This window comes from Salminus brasiliensis, chromosome 1, assembly GCF_030463535.1.
Source record: "Salminus brasiliensis chromosome 1, fSalBra1.hap2, whole genome shotgun sequence".
Classification (NCBI taxonomy): Eukaryota; Metazoa; Chordata; class Actinopteri; order Characiformes; family Bryconidae; genus Salminus; species Salminus brasiliensis.
In genome coordinates this window covers 22,747,327-22,769,957 of record NC_132878.1, presented here as the reverse complement: position 1 = coordinate 22,769,957, position 22,631 = coordinate 22,747,327, and the positions used below count along the sequence as shown (strand labels likewise).

At 42.1% G+C, this 22,631-nt stretch overlaps 1 protein-coding gene across 3 annotated transcripts in view; it reads right to left on the bottom strand.

The window, feature by feature from the left end:
• The window catches only part of doc2b (double C2-like domains, beta), a 228,954-nt gene that overhangs the window by 116,627 nt on the left and 89,696 nt on the right, over nt 1–22,631 (bottom strand). For 2 of the 3 annotated variants that reach the window (XM_072674602.1, XM_072674610.1), the window contains exon 9: nt 2,693–2,914. In XM_072674602.1, coding sequence (XP_072530703.1) covers nt 2,693–2,914 — 222 coding nt within the window. Of the gene's footprint in view, nt 1–2,692; nt 3,481–22,631 lie in introns of those variants that run through there. The other variant, XM_072674618.1, reaches the window with a different exon arrangement.

Genomic DNA, 22,631 nt, shown 5'->3' with positions numbered 1-22,631 from the left:
TAATGCTAACCAGCTTCTCTCTCCAGATTTAGAGCAGTTGTAGTTATCAGACTGGCAATTTGAAACAGATATGGTTCAGAGACTCTGAGAGACGACACTGTGCCATGCGCCTGAGCCCAAAACCAAACACAGGACTGTGGCTTCAGTTTTTTACACTTGCAGGAGTGTCCCTAGCTTTCTGGCCTGACTTGCCGGTCTCTCTGCTTCCTCCGTCCATTTTTGGTCAAACTATTCTTCAAAGGTGTGCCTTAAACATGCTCAGACGGATGCACAGGTGTTCCGTTGAGCACACATAGCTTGTATAATCTCCACAAATACTCCCTCCCAATAGAAGGGGTTGCTCTAGAACAGCCACACATGAGCCTAAGGTCAACATGTCCAATTCTAAGTGCAAACTAGAGGGGTATAAAGCACCCCAGCAAGTCCAATTCCAAGTGCTGACCACAGGAGTATAAAACACCCCAGCACTGGGCTGTAAAGCAGTGAAATTGTGTTCTCTGGAGCGATGAAGCTCCATTCAATACCTTGTGGGATGAGCCGTGATTCATGCCGTTTCTGATCCAGAACTAATCATCCAACATCATTCCCTGACCTCATTAATGCTTTTGTGGCTAAGTGCAATCAAATCATCACAGCTATTGTCCAACATCTAGTGTAAAGCCCTGCCATCCTGCCAAAAGAGCTCATCGTGCTCTAACCATTCAAACATTCTGCTACTCTGAAGGAAGACATACGCAGCTAACAACATCACATCCCACAGTGTGAGTTTGTGCTGTTTCAGTCCAGATTTGTTACTGTATTTGTTGTTGCTGCATTAATACTGTATATTGTAACAGTACATTCTGTTAATAGCAGCCTGAAACCAATACCTGATATTGGATCAGTGCCTTCTTTAACACTTTTGTCTTTAGGAGAAATGCTGGATGAACAGGTGTCCACAGACTTTTGGACACGTCATGTGAGTACAGTACCGGCAGCTTCCACATGCATGTAGTTAGGTGTGATTAAAATCAGCAGTACAAGGCTGAGGCAGCACAGTGCGTGATTTGGATGCGGTCAGAGCTTTGCACGTAAGCCCAGAAATGTTGTATAACGTTTCGTCACAGAGCTGCCGATATGCAGGGAAAAAAAGGACGTTCCCTTCGGGATTGGGTTCAGCAGACTTCTGCTGGCTGAGCGAATGAGTAATCATCATCGCGCTGTCTTTGGAATTTGGCAGTGTGCGGCGTATAGACCCAAACAGACGCGCAGACTGCTGTGAGATAGCGCTCCTCCTATCCTGCGCTGTGTTGATGTAAACAGCGACTGCGTCCAAAGCATAGGCACTTCCTACTGCATCCAAAGATCCTGCACTCAAGTGGAGACGCTGGGAGCGTGATTCATCCGGGCTAATTAAAATGAGGACAGTAGCCGCGCGTTTGAAATGATCGTGGGGTGCCTTATACAGAGGGCACATTTTCACAAGGGGGGAGGGACAGTAATGATCTCGAGGAGAGTGAGCGAGGCTGCAAATGTGTTTGGAGTCTGGCTTAGAGCCGGCACAGCAACAGTTGTCCTTGCAGAGTGAAAGCACGCAGGGAGGAGAAGAGCAGAGGCAGCAACAGATAGGAGACAGAGACAGGTGTGACGGGAAGACAGACAGAGAGAAAGCGAGAGAGAGAGATAAACAAAAATGTTGTGTTTAGGTGACAGAATGAAAGGTGTGGAGGAAGGAAGAGAGAGAGAGAGAGAGAGAGAGAGAGGAAGTCAGTATTAGCGGTGAGAGCTGTAATGACAGTAAGGTTTAGTTAAAGAGAGACTAAAGTACAGTGAGAGACCCATAGATTGAGAGAGATAGGCTGATAGATAGATAGTCAGAGAGATAGAGAGGAAGAGAGGGAGAGAGAGATAGACAGAGAGAAAGAGAGACAGTGAGAAATAGAAAGACTAAGATAAACAGAATAAGAGAGAGAGAGAGAGAAAGAAAGAGAGAGAGAGAGAGAGAGAGAGAGAAAGAAAGAGAGAGAGAGAGAGAGAGAGAGAGAGAATAAGGTTGGAGAGAAAGAGATCACTGTGTTGTTAAAAAAAAGAGAGAGAGAGAAAATAAGGTTGGAGAGAAAGAGATCACTGTGTTGTTAAAAAAAAGAGAGAGAGAGAAAATAAGGTTGGAGAGAAAGAGATCACTGTGTTGTTAAAAAAAAAAAAAAGAGAGAGAGAGAGAGAGAGAGAGAGGGACAGAGAGAGGATGAGAGAGGGATATCACTGTGTTGTGCTGACAGAAAAAATAGAGAGACAGAAAGAAGGAAGAGAGACAGAGGGAGGGAGATAATGACAGATGGAGAGATGGTGAGACAGACACAGGTAGAGAGATGAAGAGAGAGAAAGATACAGAAGGAGAGGCAGGGGGATGAGCAAGAGCCACACGCACACAGATAGAGAGTACAGTGTTGTATCAACAACAGATAGAGTGAGTGAGTGAGAGAGAGAGAGAGAGAGAGAGAGAGAGAGAAAGGAAGAGAGACAGAAACAGAGCCAGGACTATGTTGTGCTGACAAAAAAGATAAAGGGAGACACAGAGAGAGAGAGAGAGGCACAGAGAGAGGTGCAGACAGAGGTGCAGAGAGAGCAATGAAAGCTCAGCAAACAACATGAGACTCAATGGAAGACCCAACACACACCCAACACAACACACTGAGCTGACCACTGTACTCACTGGAGTCGTCCGAGTCGTAGCCCTCCACGTCCGGCTCTTCCTCCTTCTTGTTGGCTGCCGGCACGGCGGAGGCGGCGCCGAAGGCTCGGTCCAGCTCATCCTCATCCTGACCCTCGTCCCGGGCGGCTGCGGGGCCCTCTGGGGTGCGTCCGGCCGCGGCGCTGGTGGAGGACGAGGAAGAGCGCAGGGATCCGGCACGGCTGAGGCCTGGCGGCGGCGGAGCTGTAGGAGGGAGACCCCGCGGGTAGCGGGGGAAATAGTCAGAGATCTGCTTGATGGGCTGAATGGGGCCCGGGCACACGTCAATGGCCATGTGCTCCTGGATGCTGATGGTGGGCTTCTCGCCTTTGCGCTGTGTCATGCATGCAGCCCTGAGGGCAAACACCGCCGACCGCCCTGCCTTTCCGGCAAGGAGGTGGGGGGGCGGTCAGGAAAATGTTAAGAAGGGGAAAAAAGGAAAAAAAAGCAGAAAGAAAATTCTTTAAAAATAGTTTTCTCTCTTTTTCAGAAAAAGCTGGTAAAAAGTTTGGAAAATGCTTGTTCCCGCCTCTTCTGAAGTACACCCTTGACTTTTGCTTTGTTGCTTTCTCCCTGAAGAACAAGAAAAAAAGGCAGCAAGCGCTCTCCTGAGATGCTTTGTGTGTATGTGTGCGCGCGGGTGTGTGAGGAGAAAGTGAGCGGTGGTGGCTACATGGAGCGAGGCAGCGGAGCGTTCCTGCACGCTGCAACCATGCCGTCTGCCTGTGAGCGCTACAACATACTGAGCCTGCCTGTCCACCAGCCACCGGGATGAGTGGAGAGAGCGAGAGAGAGAGAGAGAGAGAGAGAGGGAAGGGGAGGGGACAGGATTAGAGCGAGAGAGAGAGAGAGAAGAGAGAGAGAGAGAGAGAGAGAAAGAGAGAAAGACAGAGAGAGGTAGGGAGAGAGGTAGGGAGAGAGAGAAGGATGGATTGGCTGATGTCACTGCTTAGCAACGGGGCGGTGGTAAACAGGAACCGTCAGTGCGGCTACTTAATTATGCTATTAGTCCTATCCATCTGTCAGAGGGACAGAAAGACAGGGACGGGGGGGGGGGGGGGGGTGGTTCTAAGGGCAGCACCCGAGCCTTCTCTTCATTCCTCTGGACTAATGTCTACTCTTCCCTCCTAGCAGTTGGCAGAGGTCAGCTGCTAAACGCTGGTTTAATGAAACACAACAAGTGCTTCACTCTTCCAGGCTCTAACTGGCTGCTTCCAGATTCCTGCTTATTAGACTGCTTAATAGACAATCAAATAAAGGCTGGGCATCTTATTAAACAAGCAAGTAACCAGCACCGCAAAAAGAAATGTATTCTCACAGGCTTAAAAATACTTGGACAAACTGACATAATTATAAATATATGTATTATCAATGACTACCTGAAGTCTGGACCTCATATGCATTACGTAATGCTCAGGTTTCTCCTCTGAAAGGCTTTGCCTAACCTTCACTTGCGACTCATCTGTGGGCCTTGCAGTGCCTTCAGTTTTGCCTCCAGTAGGTGAAAAGCTGAGTTGGGTTGAGGTCAGTTGACTGACTCGCCCATTCAAGAACTTTCCATTTCTTTGCCTTAACAAGACGCTGAGTTGCTTTTTCTGTATGGTTTGGGTCATTGGGTCATCCATATGTACTGCAATACAGACACAAACAGTGTCTCCACCATGGTTGACAGATGTTGTGGTAGGCAGAGAATGGACCAGCCCCTTCATACTTGATGGCAATGGTCAAAAGCTTGACCGCCATCCCTTAAGATCCATGGAAGACAAGCGTCCAAACAGGTTCAGAGTCGCTCTCTGTCTTCAAATGCAGATAGAGTATTAAGGTCTCCTTATTGACTTGTGTTTAGTAGAATCTAAGCTTAGAGATATCTTTGAATTCTAGTCTATTCAAATTAGCTATGCTTATTCTTGAGTGAACTGTAGCACTTTTGTAAGTCGCTCTGGATAAGAGTGTCTGCTAAATACTGTAAATGTAAATGTAAGTTTCAGATCATTACCCTTCAATTCTTTTCCATACTCAGGAATCTTGTTCCAGAACTGGGCAAGTGTTTGCAAATATTGCCAGTCAGTTTTACCAGTGGTTGCATCTTGAACAATGAATCTTTTGAGAGTGTTTTGACTTGACTAGGGTTTTTTCTGAAAGGCTACCAAATGCCAAATCAACACTTGGATTCATGGCCAGTATTGTATTGCTCAAACCTCATTTTTACTTCATCAATGAAATGGTCATTTGACCAGCAGTGTCCAAATGTTTGCCTGGAACTGTATATGCAAAGCCAAGCGAAATGTTTTCTGAATATTCTATCATTTTTAAATATTAGAAGAGGAATTATTTATTTTAAAAAAGGCAATACAGCCTCTTTTGTTTGCATTAGGGCTTTGATGAATCGTAGGCTAAACCCATTTATTCCATTCTTAGCAATAACAGATTAATTATGAGAAGAGATCATGCCATGCTCCATCAGGGAACACTGCCAAAAATGTCCCTGGAATGCCATCCCCGCCAACGCTGACGTCACCCCAGACCAGACGTAGGATAAACAAATGTGAACAGCAGGAGCTCTATTCTTATGACAATTCCCTAATAATGATCTTAAGCGGATGTTCATGCGGCGGCTACGACTCAGATTCAAGAAGGAAATGCTAAGTGCCGCATTACGAATCACAAATCGATTGTGTCATTATAATCCATAAAAAAGGTGCATATAAATATTAATCACAAGTGATTCTGAATGGCAAGGAGGTAATTTGGGGCAATTAATTTACCCCTGTCATTAAGAAGCTGCTGCCAGTGTGATTCCTATAATTCTTTGGTGGAAAAAACACTGCTGTGAGAGAGCAAATCTCATTAATTTGTGCTCTATCTTTGTAATCCCTTCCGGAGAATTCTGTCCGTTGTGCTTTTTAAGGGATTCTCATTTGTTTGAGAGAAGGGGGGGGGGGGGGGGGGGGGCTTAAAAAAAACCTCTGCTTGTACTGTTGTTTTTGTTGTTTCGCATGGCACTAAAAAAACATCCACACATGCATTTACTGTTTTTCGGGTTTTAATGTTACTCACTGGTGCTTAATGGATTTTTCTTCTGTGTGATCCGAGTACTGGAAACTCGCACGAATCACTGCATTATTACATTGACTGCATTTTTTGGTGGGGAACAGAAGATGATTGCTTACCCTGTCCATTCTTTTTCTGCTTTCTGATTCCAGAAAAGAAAGGCACTCGCAGTCTTCCCCCCTGAACTTGCTGCAATCAGGAATTCTCACCACCATCTTGAAGGACATTCTCGCTCTAAATAGGGTCTAAATAAGGGTTTCTAATGGCCGCCCCTCAAATCTTTGATTTGGCTCTCTACTCAATCTAAGATTTTGGTCTATGCAATTTGAAAGGTCTGAGGATTTGGATCTGTCCAATTCAATATCTGACTTGAAAACTTGGGTTAAGCTTGTGAAGTGTGAACCTGACATAATAATAAATAATACATTTTCACCTCAAAATTGGACCACATTGGTCCTTAAGAGGTGCACACTGAAGCTTTTGCCATCGTTCTCACAGTCCCCCCACCTAAACATCATTAGAAATCAGTGGACAGACCCCAGAAGAGAGCAGTGCATGCAAGGCAGCCCACAAAACTAGAAACCTTTAATAAGAAAATGGCACAGTAACAGATAATTTAATTGGTGGTGCCTAACCTTTACATGCTGCTCTATGTACTGTATGTATACAAAAGGCTGATAACTTGCCTTTGTATTACAATGTTCTTGCTATTAATTAAGAAAACATTACAGTACTTAGGTTCATGATAATTATATTGTTTTCCATGCTCTAAGAAGCAGGTTCAGTCTACAGATTTGACTGTTTTCCTTTTGGAGACTATTGTTAAAAGCACAGATTTAACACCTTTTGCTCCAAAGGTGTTTTATCAGCTGGGTGCTAATGAATGCTGACATCACATCAAATTAGTACAGACTGACAAAGAAAACATGCTCATTTTTGATGCACAGCATCAGCACACACACACGCACGCAAGTCTGCCCACATGCTATTCATAACGCCTTTCCATAATGACTCTTTCAGGGCATAGTCAGTAATCCAATCAGGGAAGGGAAGATGAAGATATCTTGGCTTGTGGGACCCAGAGTTCTGTGCAAATGCCACTCTGCCAAGGCTTTGGACCTTCGGAGGCAGTGGCGGATCAGAGAAGGGCCCACAAACAGCATAGTTCAGGGGTGGTGACATTTCCGCTGCTTTCCGTTTCTCTGGCTTTTCCACAACGAGTGATCGTAGACTCCTAGTCGAGTGACCGGACCGGAGGGCCACAGAGCGCTGCATGTTGACAGTCTTGAATGTTAGTGGCATGATAGTTCTGCAAAGTAGGCTAGATGTTCAGTAAAATAGAAGCAGCACTCTAATGAGGTAAAAAGAGATTCCAACTGTGCTCTTTTTTACAGTGTCACAGCCATTGATTTCCACTTGGTATGGTCTTATAAAGAGCAGCCAAAACAGAATGTCCTTCTGAAGGGAACGCTCCGATCTCTCCTAGCCCCAACAAGGGATGGGTAAAGGCAACAACTTTGTGATACAATATTAAAACACAGATGTCATGAGGCAACATGATGCAGAATGCATGAGACATGCACGGGGCAGTGTTTTCACACAAAGTTTAATATGGTTAAGAGCAAGAGGTGCACCTTTTTGCATCAATTGTGATCAAGTAGCTTCTGATATTGTTGGTATCAGTTGCTTTTCAGGGGAAAAAATCTAAAAATAAAATAGGAATCTAAATGAACTCATGAGGCAGCTGAACTGTCAGCAATGTTACTTTGCCCAATAAGTGCATGTTTGCTACCTGCTGGAATTTATGACCATGGAATTAACTCAATAAATTAAAAAGTATTTTAAAGTATTTTAGCAACCACCTAGCACATCTCTGCTACAAATGAAACTATCAGCTCCTACCCTTTATATGCAATTCAGCAATAAGCAAAGTGTGTTGGGTGGGGTGAATGATAACAGATGGAGGGACTAGTCGATAAAAAGCTTGCTGAACAGTTAAATGAGCTTTCCAGTCTAAATAAATTGGTGCCAAGAGGCGGTGCCAAAAATTGCAAATTTATTTTTTATCACTGTGTTTTTGATAACTCTGTGAATATATTTTTGGAGGTGCCTTAGAAATCAAATATGGATAAAATTTAGAGATTATGTTGCTATAAGAATGTAAGAATATGACTTAAAGCATGCAAGCAGCTTACATTACATTTCACGTACCGCTGGTTATTATTTCTCATACATTAGTTGGGACCCCCCCTTTCATCTCATCTCATGATGCTACCAGAGCTGGAAAGGCAAAAGCTTGCATGTGCTTTCTCTGAGTGTTTTAGAACTGCCACCAACATGACATCATTAACAGCTGAACATGCTTGGAGGAGCAGCTAAGAGACACCCACACTGACAAGCACCCTGCTAAGTGATAGGGATAAGAGGAGGAACACCAAGAATGAGGTCACAGTTGAGTATGGCCTCACTGGGGATTGAACCGGCGATCTCCTGATGGTAATGATAAGAGTCAACGCTTACGACAGATGCACCACTCGGGAGCCTCCACTGCACTTTTAAAAATAACCCTGCATGATGATACTGCCACCTGTGTGTTTGATGACATTACACACATACAACAATGCTGTCTACTTCCCGGCCTGAAAATGTGAGAAAACGCCAGGTCTAAAGACTGCTGTTCAAGCATGTGGCACAACACTATGCCAACAGGAGTTTCTCCATCCTGCTCCAACATCTCCCAGCATGTTCCCCCTAATTCGTGATCATGAGGCACACCCACACACATACTATAAAGGTACGTAAATAGGTATTACGTGAGCTAGCACTCCTTATACAGACACCTTTGGTCCAGCACTACCCCACTTGAAAGAGATTACAAGGGGAGAAAGTGCAGGGGCGTAGAGAGAAGAGAGAGAGAGAGAGAGAGAGAGAGAGAGAGAGAGAGAGAGAGAGAGAGAGAGAGAGCCTGCAATGCCTGTTATCCAAGACAAGTGGTGTCCACAGATTTCAGCTTTATGGCTTTGGATGTTAGCTTTACAATACAGTCCAAACATGGTGCTGTTTTTTGGGACACTCTTATGAATATACAGTGCTATAAAAGGTTCTTTAAGCAATGTTTCAGAACAACTGGTGGTGTGAGGAACCTTTAAACTGGTTGAACAAAAAAAGAACATTTACATCAATTTCTTTAAACTTCTAAAAAAAGGTTCTTCACACATAAAACTCGTTTTCTAAAATGGTTCTTAATGGAACCAAAAATGCTTCCACATGGCATCACTCAAAAACCTCTTTGTAGCACCTTTATTTTTAAGAGTGTGGCCTCACTCCGTACACATTTCATATGTAGAAACTGTACTGACTGAGACTTAAATCAACAGTCTACACCTCTGCACTAAAAACACCCGAAGGTTGTCAGGTCAAGGTTTCTAGGAGTGAAGCCTTACTGCTGGCCTTCAGCTGAGCTACACTGATGTGCTTCTAGTGAGCTGGAGGGTCAGTGTATGTCCAAACAACAGCAGGGAATAAATGACTTCACATTAAGCTCTCCTGATCCAGGGCGGGATTGGGAGATCCCGCGGAGGTAAGTGTTACCCAAGGGTCTCTGACTTAGCTTGTGATGGTTCACTGAATGGCAATAGGGCAGACAATGAATTTCTCCTGAGAGTAAGACTCACTCTAGCTGAAAATGAAGACATTAAATAAACAGGATCTGTATGACCACGGGCAAAAAATGTAAGAATTACCAATTAAATGCTTCAATGCCGTTCACACATTCCATTTCTCTGAATGATACTCCAAGAGTAGCTTGTATTGTTCTCAAGGTGATTGTTAATTAAACACACATATACTGAGAGAGTCATTCAGTCAAACAGTCATCGCTGTATGTTCTCATTAAAATAAGACAATTTGCCTCAGCTCCATCTGCTTTTTATTTGAATGATTTTCCCTCCTTACAATAAGAACAAACGGAAAGCACAATGTAGCATTGCAGCTAGCGCTGAACAATAGAGGTCTCTGTAGGCAACTGTTTTCAGCACAGCAATGCTGCTTGTCTCCAACACCTGTGGAACTGTTACTTCAAACAAATCACAGCTGCTGGCGGGGGGAAATTACATTCCAAAATTAATTTTAAGCGAATGGGATTAGAGGGAATTCTTGCAGGGGAGTAAAACAGCTCACTGGGTTTGAATGGCTAGTAGGGGTGAGGCAAGAAGATGGCAACATTCGAGCCATCTGTTGAATCTCTATGAAACCGCAGGCATGCTGGTAGACCTTAGAAGACCTCCATGCATTAAGCTATGAATCGATGCAATTGACTTTTCACATTACTAACAGGTCACAGAAGTGTTGTTCAGAAGGTTGAGACTAAGCAGTGTTTTTTTTCAGGTGATGTGACTGTTGCTTCCTCGATAGCCAGATTTCTTTATTCAAATACTGTAATATCTCTGATTTTCCCTGTTTTTTCCTTATCAAATTCATTCAAGTAGCCACATCCACTTGTAAAAGGAATAGTATTTAGCTTCTTGTAAGCTATTCTGCAGGCTTGCTTATGGACCATAGGTCATTTCTGAATGTGCTTCCAAAATCATTTCAATACACTGAAACCTGTGATGCTCTGGGCAGCTCTGCTTCCTCTGGTACTGGAAAACTGCAGCGTGTGTAGAGCAACATGAAATCTTTAGAGGAAACAACATGCCTTCTGTGGGGAAGCTGAAGCTTGGGCATCATCTGACCTCCCAAAAGAAAATCTGCACAGATTTCACTCATTTCTCAAAGTGCACCAAAGCTTGGTTTCAGAAGAAGTCCTAGTGAATGCAGTCATCACAGTCGCAGTCTCCTGACTTAAACCTCACAGAAAATCTTTGGTGGGATTTGCAGATGACAGTTGCAGCACACAAACCCAAGAACATTATTTAACTGAAAGCCACTGCTTATGATGAATGGGCTAAGATTCCTCAGGAAAGCTGCAAACAGCTAAAAGTTTGTAAATGGAACAAGAGAAATGCTCCAAAATGACTTGAAATCAAATATTTTTCCACTGACTTCCTTTTTTCCTTCTCCTGACAATAATAAAATAATAATGTACAATGTGATTACATAATATATAACATAATAAACACAGTATATGGATTTCTGTGATCACATTGTATGACTAATACATATTTTATAACAATAATTACTGTATTTAATTCATGTAGATTGAAATAAAAAAGATTGAGCTGTTTCAAGTGTTCATATTTTAATAACACATTAAATTAAGGGAAATTAATAACACATACATGATTCAGGTCTCAATGTCATTTACAATGTAATATTTATATTCTTGCAGTCTGATTAACAGCAGTGTTTTTGCAATGACTAGAAATGATTTGAAACATAAACTTTGCATTCTCTAAACCCTAAATGACAAACTGATTCCTACTCCAGATACAAGGGCACCTTGTGCTGAAAGTGTGAGTGTGTGTGTGTGGGGTGGGGGGGGTGGGGGGGGGGGTGGAAGCTATATGCTGGGGCCAGCTGAATGTACTGATAGGTGAGCATACCAATGATTTACATCATGAATCATACCATTAATCCTGCACTCTCATTCTGTGACTACATTCTATGAGACAGAACAACGAAAAGTATGACTGCAATGTACCAGATATTTTTGACACATTTGCTTATACACATTTATGAGTATAAGTGGATTTGTGGATATTCATGCGTACGAAGAGTGGTATTGCTCTAGGGTCATGCTGTGAAGCAGGTCACATGGAGAGTGATGGCTGTATATTAGTGCTTGAAAGGTGGATAATGTACAGCCTATACATCACGCCACAGTCCTTCACCAATACCAGTGGACACAGGGACAAGCCCTCCATTTCTGAACACTACTTGCAATTCCAGGCCTTAAATTACAACAGGCTAACACTCTGCATTCTAATTAATTAAGTCCTGTTCTGAAAATTCACTGCATCCACCACCGCAGCTTAAAGAGAACCTCAGCAAAGAGAAGCACTTGATTGCTTGTTAACTAACACTTCATGTTCATTATGCAGGGACGTTATCAATGTTTTTTTTGGAGAGCCTACAGGCACGCTTCTAGCCAGGAATGGACGCCACGAGCCAATTACACCCCTGGCCTTTCGCAGGCCTCGTGTTGGAGGAGCACAAGCCTTTCTGGTCGACGGCAGCGGCCAGAATCAACAGGAGAGTAGACGAGAGAAAATTGTGGCCAATCTATGTAGTTATATGGAGTTCTGAAAACAATCAACCCTTAAACCATTACATAGCACTACAGTTTCCAAACTATGCAGCATCGTTGGGTCACCCTGGGTTAAGTATAAATGTACAAGAGCCAGATAAACAGCATAAGGGTTTAACTTTAATAGTAACAATAATAACTTACTGAAGTAGTGAAATAAACAGTTACAGGAAAATGGCATACACGTACATGTGTGGTGATCTGTGTATCAGCTACTCTATGATAGTCAGTTACTCCATGATAGTCAGATCTGCCACTATATTCAGTTACGAGACAAACTGAAGAAAAGCAGACAGAAAAGATGACTGACTGAACTATTTGGATGTAGCCTTATTCATGCGGTACGCAAATAGCTTTAGCAACTACTGGGTGGATGTTGAGATCAACAATTTCTTTTGACTGATGACCTGCACTGCATACACAGCAAAATTAGAGCTGGAGTTGCAAACCAAACAGCTGATGAATTAAGGACCTAACCTGGACCTAATCGTATTGGATCAGTAATGAATGTTCAATTTTTGTTGTTTTTGTACTGTACGTCCACCATGAAGGGTGGATTATTGATGACAGGGTTGTGGGTCAACTAAGCTGCCACTGTTGGGCCTCTGAGCAAGGCACTTCATTCTCTCTGCTCCAGGAATGCCATAGCATGACTTACCCTGCGCTCTGATTTTGCCTTTCCAAGCTAGAAATGTTTGATATGGTATAAGTGTACAGATTCTAGAGGCACTTTACCTTACATTGTTTTACAAATTTTGCAATCTGAGTTGCTTCTGCCCTCAGGCTATTCAGGCCCTCAACCAGGACAATAGTAATAGACGCTGTCGCATAAAAACCTTGTATCGCCAAAATTGCCACATTTTTCTAAACAGGAGGTGGAAAAAATCAATTTAACTTAGAATTTCTTTAAATAGAAATCAACCTAAAATTAATATATACCCAGTCATTTTAGAGCATTTCTATTAGTCCATTCATCATGAAATTTTGGCACCATGTAAAGAACAAATGTCAGATTCAAACTGTGTCAGAAAGTAAATAATGGAGATTTTTGGATGATTATATATATATATATGTAGAACAATATATTGGGCCTTGCACACTCACTTTTGCACTTTATACCTCTAAGTTTAGGTCTAACTTCATACTATACATCCAATACCCTCATCCTGTGTTTCTACATTTCTTTTTCTATATATTTGTATTTTTGTATATCTGTATAATTTTTAGAGAAATAAAATAATTTCCCTGCAAGTTGTACCATGTCTTACTGTGTAAGTGACAAATAAATGTTGATTGGATTGGATGTTACAAAACAGTAACTTGATAGTAATGCCTCCATTGATCTTTGGGGTCAGTGAGCTCATTGGGCACACATAGCACATTTCTGTTGATTTGTGGTTCTGCGTAAAAAGGCTGAAATACTTAAAGGCCACTGGTACTACGTTAAAACACTGCATGTAAAAAAGTGTGCGTGTGTGTTGGGGGGAGGAAGGTTGGGGGTTGGATGCTGTGCTGGACAATGCGCCTGATCTGAATAGATGTCTGAGAGTGAGCATGCAGGGAAGGTAATGCTGGCTCTGGCAAGCACTTCTGTTGAGGGCACTGGAGAACGTGGGGTCATTACAGCAGCCTGCTGTGCAATGCATGGCCCGTAATGGCTAGCCTCGGCAGGGGATGCTTTTACACGCACCTGTGGGACGACACCCTGCAAATCTAAATTTACAGAAGGAAATGCCAGATAACAAAAATAAAACAGTCACTTGCTCTTCACAGAACACCAGTCATTTGCACAAGAATTCTCTTCATGCTTTTGTTGCTGTGCCTTTAAGACTTGACATACAGTGGGGGAATCAGCTCTGATCATGAATTCCCTAATTATGAAACATTCCTTATAACTTCGGTGTAAATGGGCAGGTTGAATAGATGGACATGTAGGGGTGTACAGAACAACAGTCCACAATACAGCTGCATTTATTAACAAGCTTAGATCCAATTTAGATCTAAAAGGAAACGGTTTAAAAAGTGAAACAGCTGTCACAAACAGATACTAGACAATCAATGTACTTTCCTGGTGCGCGACTACAAGAGAGACACAAGAGAGTGAGAGAGCATGCGACAAAGAGAGCAAGAGGAACAGCGAGAAAGCGCACACACAAGTGAGAAAGAGAAAGAAAATGAGAGCGCGCACCAGAGAGCGTGAGACAGCATGAGTGTAAGACGGCACAAGAGCAAGAAAGACAGTAAGAGAATGAGTGAGAGAGTGTAATAGCACATGACAAAAGTGAATGAGAAAGTGCAAGAGAGTGTGAGACAGCAAGAGAAGCAAGAGAAAGAGAAAGAGAATGAGAGAGTGAGAGAGTATGAGCGGTAGAAACAGAGATACTTCCAAGGCTTGCTGCTTCAGACTTCTAGCCAGTGGAAAGCAGTAACTGAAGCATGACAGCTACGTTTGAACCCAGATACACAAACCGTGTCTGCAGCAGGTTTTGTGCCATTTTCAGTAAAGCCATGACATAGTCCATCAGAAATGGATTACAGTTGGTTGTAAACCACACTTTTTTCCATTTTTATAAATAATATAAATGTAGTACAAAGGGAATAAACGTAGTTTAGAGACAATCTGTAATAATTCTCAGACAAAATTGCTGTTCCTTACAGAGTCACCAGTTGGTAATACATTAAAACCACTGACAGGTAAAGTAAAGAACACTAATTATCTAGCAACAATAGCATCTGTCAAGTGGTGGTATATTTTAGGCAGCAAGTGAGCAGTCAGTTCTGGAAGGTGATGTGTGTTAAAAGCAGGAAAAATGGACATGCGTAAGAATCTACATTTACATTTACATTTACATTAATGGCATTTAGCAGACGCTCTTATCCAGAGCGACTTACAAGGTTACTCGTATTACAGAGGTGGGCCAATGTAGTGTTAGGAGTCTTGCCCAGGGACTCTTATTGGTGTAGCGCAGCATAGTCACCCAGACCGGGAGTCGAACCCTGGTCTCCCACATGGTGGTGTTGTAACACAATGGTAGGTGGTGGTGTTATCTGTTGCGCCACACCAACCACAATCTAAGCAACTTTGACAAGGGCCAAACTGTAATATACAGACGACTGGGTCAGAATATATCCAAAACATCAGGCAGGTCTTGTGGGGTGTTCTCGGTATGCAGTGCTCTGTACATACTAGTACTAATACACAGTACATACTGACCAGTACATAGTATACGGCGGACCTCCACAATGTTAGACAGGTATGTTTGAATGTTATGGCTGATTGGTCATAGTGCATGTTGAATGTAACTCTCTCAAATCATATTTGATCAGACGTGAGCTGAACTCAAATGGCAGCAATAGCCAGTTTTCTTGGTTTTAATGCTCGTAATCTATGTATTAAGATGCATAAGAGGGGATCCACACTCATATAAATTAAAGTAAATGCATATATGTAAAATGCTAAATAATGCTCCACTGCTTAAAGGTGCTAAGACAGGCTTTTAATGACAAAGGCAGTTTGTATAATTTCCACACATAAGCTCTGGCAACTGAATGAGATGCCCTGCAGCAGCCACACATAAGCCTAAGGTTATCAATGCCCAAGTGTTGGCTAGAGACACATTAAACCTTGTAGATGTACCAGAGGGCTTAGATGAAGGATGGTATACAAAGCAGAAAAAAACACTACCTCAAGAGCTTTAATCTAGAGCTGGGAGGGTGATGCTAGCATGCATCTGTTTCACTGAAATGAAAAATATGTTTCAAATAACTACATGTTTGCAGCAAAGAGCCTGAGCAGAGCAATGAGTGTGGTGATGGCAGAACAAAGATTTTAGGTTTGGTCTGGATATATAACTCAATATGGAGAGCACAATAATAATTCAACCTCAGACACACCACCGCACTGCAGAATAACACTCTATAGCGCTCTCCAGCATCCGCCTCTATATTTTACCTTAATGGTCTGCGATTTACTTCTTCTCAGGATTCAGCAGTGTGCGGGAGAACGACAACAGCAGCAGAAAAGCAGACAGAAATGATGGAATTTGAATTCCACAGCCCAAGGCCTGGGAATTAGCTGATTCAAGCATGGAAGGGAAATAATGTGATGTGTCAAACGCTGGCAGTCTTAAGGCGGGCATGATGTCTTATAATCTGCGATGCTTTGCTGATAGAGCACCGCTAGCAGAATCTGATTGATCACCTCTGGAAGGCAACTCTGCACCTGCGGCTTTCTCCTTTAAAACCACGGCCGGCTTGTTCGATCTAAGCCCACTCTTTAATCAAAGTAAAATAGCCCTTCAATATTGGCATAAGCAGGATTGAACTGAGATTAAGAGGCGCCGTTTTCGTTGATAGTGCTACAAATCCCAGCTGGAAGTCATGCTTGTTGGAAGATAAGCATAGGAAATGCTACCTGCTGTCTTCCTGGACAGTAGTGCGAAGACAGTTTGCCAGAAAGAGCTACAGGGAGCATTTCTCATATGTCATCTTTGTGATCAGGGCATGTTGAGTGTTTAAAAGATATTAAACAGGCTTGTTATTTAGGTTGCACCATATCTGGATACACCAAACCTTACCACCCTCTCTATTTCAAAAAGACATCTGACGCACATTTCAAAAGGCATGAAGATCACTTTCAACGCCATTTTTCATCACCCACTATTTCTGCCTAAATTCCCCCCCTATTCTTCAGAAATATCTTTAGATGCAGTGTAGAAGGGGGCAGCTTTCCAGACAGTTAAGCAGGTCTCTCCATCCAAGCAGACTGCTCTTTGCTCCCAGACGCGGTGGTTGCCAAGGCAACCCGAGGGCTTGGCTGACTGGGACAGCGACCTGCCGTGGCTGCACTCCTATTTGGACGTATTGTGTGGGTAATACACTCATGCCTTCATCCTACTACCAGCCCACGCAACTCACTCTCCTTAAATATGGCCATTTGATGGGCCTGACTTAACGCTTCCAATTACACTATAAATCTCACTAATGGCTATGAATTAACACATCTTCCATTTGTCAAATAAGCATTCTGGGTCATTTGGGAGGTGAGAGATATTTAGAATAATGGAGGAGGTAAGAGTGATGTTTATCGGCTAAGATGCAGTGTCTCAGTATATTTAAATGAGGCCTGTTTGCGCTGGAGGACTGAGCGTTAAGAGAGCTCATAGCCGCAGGAAGCAGAGAGTGCTGATGAATTAAAATGAGTGCAACGACTTGCAACCCAAAAACCCATATTGTTGGGGACCACTTGGCTCAAGATGTCAGAAAACGTCAGAAAAAAAAATACATAACCTAAAAACAAGATGTGTTTCTGTTGTGGCTGCCTAAATTCATACCCCCTGATAATCAGTGAACTGACAGACAGGGACTGTGGATACAAGAGTCTACGTGATATAGACTACGCCTGGATGCAGGTGAATGGTGTTAATACCAGGAGTTATATTTCATATCTATTTTAAAAGTGTTTGTCATTATTATGTCAATTTTCACAATAAAACACCCTGCAAAGGGTGGTTACCACTGCTCTGAAGCTGACTAGTCACATTAAAATTCTTCACTTGTGTGAACTCTTGATAGCGTTAGCTCAAGAAATGAGGTAAGGTTCAGAGACTATGGTGTGTGCTTGCATATCTGCTGTATTCAACCTAACCATAGCCTCTGCTGAGCACTGCAATGGTCTAAAAGCTGTTGTTTCAGTACTACATAACCTGTGTTCATATTTAACATATGTCAACAGGCTTAAAAACCTAAAGATGGTTCGAATTAGATCTGGGCAATATGACGATATTTTATCGCATTGTGATAACAAGATAGTTTTTCAGTCATATTGAGGATACTGTTAGTGCTTAATAAACACTTATCAGCTGCAGGTTTCATTACAGACAGTGTAATTATGCCGGTTTAGTTAGACGAAGTGCAGCAGATGTTGAGTAAAAATCACTGTATTCAGTTCGGGAGAGTATCTGAATAGTAGTTTATAAGAATCTGTCGCTACTGATGTATTTAGTCTGTGATTACATGTATTGTGATAAATATTGTGTATCATAAATAAATCATAAATAAATATATTATGATATAGTATTTTTACCATATCGCCCAGCCCTAGTTCAAATGGTTCTTTGAGCGATGCCATGGAAGAACCAACCTTTAAATCAAAGGTCACTCAGATATCTCTAATTTACGTCTATCGTCTATATTCACCATATGCGTATGAATCTGATATTATGGGAATGCAAATCTGTCCTAAGCATAATTAGGTGATGCCACCCTTTATTGTGCTCCTGCCTCACCATCGCCACCCCAACCCTGTACACATCACTGCTTCCAGATACACCATCAAATTGAGTCTTCCCACCACCACATCTTTAGATAAAGTTTTTTCTGCCAGTGAAATTACTACCAAAACTCAGAGGAAACCAGATGTCAGCCATCACAAGAAGCTGAAATTTCATAAGAAACAAAGTCACACACATGACACAGCAAACACGGCAGAATTGCTACAGGGCTGCCTTGAGATCTGGACAGTGTGGTGTAGAGATCAAAACATACTACCACAACATGGCATCTGCCCCTCCACATGCAGTATTAATCTACTGGGTATGTGTGGTGCACAGGGAATTAGAAGCCCATATGAAATGATTTGTTTTTTGTTTTGTTTTGGGTTTTTTTTTGTCCCCAGCTGAGTCTACAGCAGTTTCAGCTCTCAGGCAGGCGGATTTCCCACAGGCGCACAGGAGGAAGGGACGCGAATAGGCCTCATTAAGGGTTCCAGCTAATTCACAAAAATCGAAAGCGGTAATCAAATTGAAGCGTTGAGGCCTGTGAATAGGAAGCACTAATTACTCTCGAGCTGATGTGCTACACACAAAAATGTGAACGTTTTACATCTGCCTGATTCTTAAGTGGGTCTAGCCTGAGAGGGTGACTCAATTGACCTAGGAATTTTTAAAAACGGCCTGCTTGGATATGGGACACATGGGGTTAACTCAACCCATGCAAGACAGTCAGACTAAACTAAGCACTGTTCATATCATACCATGGTTCACCTCGTCTACATGGTCTACCATATGGCAATTCAGAGCAAGTTTCAAAGATTCTGTCAGATGTGGGAAGGGAAACATTAATTGCACTGTATCAGACTGCATCTGTCTACCCAATTTTTTAAATCTAATTATTTCATTTGCTTTTGATAAATGAAATAAATGAAATAAAATACAAATTACCCACCCGTATAAAAAGATAATGCAATACAATACTTAACAATGAGAAATATAAGATGTAGTGAATAGTTCTGTTGAAGTTAACGTGATAATAATGCATTAACGCAATGTAAATTTAACGCGATTGTAAAAATTAGTGCCGTTAAGGCAAATTCTATTTGGCCCTGTGAGTCATCCGTAGTTAATGTTGAGACTTGACCGTGTGCGGCATCTCTCATTAAAAGTAGAGGAGTAAGTGAATGATGGAGAAAGGACTGTTAAGGCTCACTGGACAAAACAAAGGCTGCAGTTATTGTCAGGCTGAATTTAGCTATCACTGAGGTACATGATTCAGGAGCTATATGAAACGGAGAGGGCAAAACTAGTTCAGGATTTGGAACACAGCCACTATTGCTCTTACAGGTGATTATTGGACATTACTAGGTAACGACAGGTATCTCAGAGTTACAGGTCATTTATATAGATGAACAGTGGTGACTTCATTCACATGCTTTAACGGTCATGGAAAGAGGCATTGTGCTGCGATCTTTGGAGAACATTCTATGGATGTGGCAAAGCAGTGGAACATCAAAAATAAAGTGAGCACCCTAAACCCTAATCCCAAAATAGATGTTTAGTGCAAGGAATATGATAGCAGCAACGAGACACCTACCTGGGGTAGATAGATAGGTAGGTAGATAGATAAATAGATAGACTTAAAAACCTTATTTTCTATAACATTTACCCAGATTTTTTATATGGATGAACAGTGACGACTTTATTCACATGCTTTAACGGTCATGAAAAAAGAGGAGAGGCATCATACTGCGACCTTTGCCGAACATTTTATGGATAAAGTAAGCGCCCTAAACCCTAAACAGTTGTTTAGTGCAAGGAATATGATAGCAGCGACAAAACACCTACCTGGTATAGATAGATATATTTTAAACATTAAACATTTACACATGTTTCAAAAACATGATTAACTATATGAAATTCTGAGATTAATTGTGATTAAAAAATGTAATCGTTTGAGCTCAAGTAGTGACTCGTTTTTAGATAATTTCACTTCAAAGTATAATTTTTTGCAGTGAAGATAACATTTGTTTCTTACGTAATGTTAGCCAACATGAATCTCTTGGGTGATGTAACAAAACTAGCAGTTAGTGTTCTCCTGATAACTGATGTTGTATTAGCAACAGTTTAAAAAAAGATGCAGCTGGCTGGATTAATGGGTCTCGGAGGAAGCAGGTGCTAGCCTTTAGGCTTTTAAAGCTATAGGGTATCGTGTGATCAAGGGAGACCTAACTTAAGTGGAAACTGGCAATGATGAAATTGTGAAGAAAGCACAAAGAAGTTTGTTGAAATATGTTCAAAGAAAGAAAACAAACAAAGTGTTGTTTGCATCAGACTAGCATCCACCAGTCCTTCTGCACCACAGGAAAGCAGGAATTTTCACAGGCAACCTGTGCATATCAAAGTGAGTTAGATTAGCAGGTGTGTGATTTCCCAGTGAGAGAGAGAGAGATAGTGAGAGCAGCTCTCTAGTCGGTAAGTAATTAGAAGAGAGATGGACCTTCACAGGGTGTCGTTACGGGGCAGCAGAGTCAAAGCCTTCTGAACAGAGTAGGTGGTGATATCAGGATCCACTGACTGCCTGAACTTAGCCACGCATTAGCAGATTGGCTGTCAAACATGGTGTGCGTGTGGATGAATGGAATAAAACACATTTAAGGCATGTGTGGGTGTGTGCATGTGGTTGAACAATGGTGGCACTGCGAAGAAAAAGTCTCTTTACGTAGCCTGGAGCAGATTTTGCGAGCATGTCTATCAAGTGTGACAATGTTAGCGTGACATTAAAACGTGGGCATGGGGCCTGCTGCTAGCTGTCAAATGAGATGTTATGTGCAGGGAGGCATTATGTCTGTGGATTGTAATGCACCTTTCCTTTGCAGTGGTGGCTAGGCCAGTTCAAAACACTGCCCACCACAAACAAACGCGTCAGGCGTGAAAGAGGAAGAATAAGAAATAGAAAGAAAGAGAGGACGAGAAACAGAATATGATCTCTAGAGTGCCACAGATGCAGCTCCTATTACCTCTATGTGTACCTGCCAGTTGTCTGATTGCAAATGCATGTGCTGGCCAGCATTACCGGACCAAACAATGGTGGCCCTGGAGTGTGGTGGTAATCATGAGTCATGATTAGGCCGGGAAAACTGGCATCCAGCGGGCTTCACCACAGCAACCTATTGCGGAAGGGAGGGGTGCAGCAGGTTGACTCAGCTATTCCAAGGGCTCTAAAATGGCAAAAGCAACACTGCCTAGGCTTTCTTACCCAAGGTGTAGCTAGCAATTGTGGCTGCTGAGTGATTAGACATCTTCACATGCTGGTACCTACACATGAGCAAGAGAGCACAGAAACTAAAGTCAGCACCAATCTGCTGTATTAAGCTGTTTATTCAGGATCACAACCTGCTGATTACATTCACCCATGGTTCATAAGCCTCAGTCCGATGCTCGCACACAATAAAATGCACGACGCCATCAAGACAACACAGGGGGCATATTGTTACTCTGTAATTATTGTTTTGAAAAATCGATTTATTTTTCCTGCCAGAGTCGCCCCAGACATCCTCCTCGATAACGCTACGCGTCAACAAAAACATAACGTCAACTGGGCAATTACAAAAAGGAAAATGCATTACATTATTCTATAATTGCTTCCCTGAGCTTTTTGTGTTGCTGCTGTCTGCTGATTGGAGACCAATTTATAGTTTCTTATGGTTCTACGGGTTAAATCAACCCAGAAAACATATTTGAACTTTGGTTCAGCGTAAGGCAAATAGAACTGACCTCCAGTGTCAGACCGTCCTGATATATTCTCTGAACAGTTAAACATTCACTGATTTGTCCATTTGTCTAGTATTGAACCCTTTACTGCTGTTTCATGGTCTTTTAACTTGCTTCATGAATGCATTTATTCAGACCTTTTAAGGAGCTGTTATTTACCCTGTTAAATTTTAAGTAATTCTAAGGTTGGTGTTACATATGCCAGTGGATCTGCAGGCTTCCCTATCAGAAGTAAAAAAACCCGAAGAGGATCAACCAAATACTGCTCTTTTACAAATGTTTTTTTTTATTAGTAAAGTGACTAATTTGACTGTTTATTCATTAAAAAATAATCTATGTAGAACCTGCTTACCAGCAGTGGTGTTTTCTGATTTAGAGCCCACTGTACTGCTCTCCAGTAGTCAAGGTAACTAGCCTAATTTGCATAGCTAGGTACACCAAAAAGCTTAATCTAACACACTTTGATTAAATAAATTGACAACCTGACAGAATTATGACGTCCTATCATTTTTGGAACTGTTGCTAAATATACTCGCATGTGCACCTAGCATAATATTGTCAATCAGCTCTAGAGTGT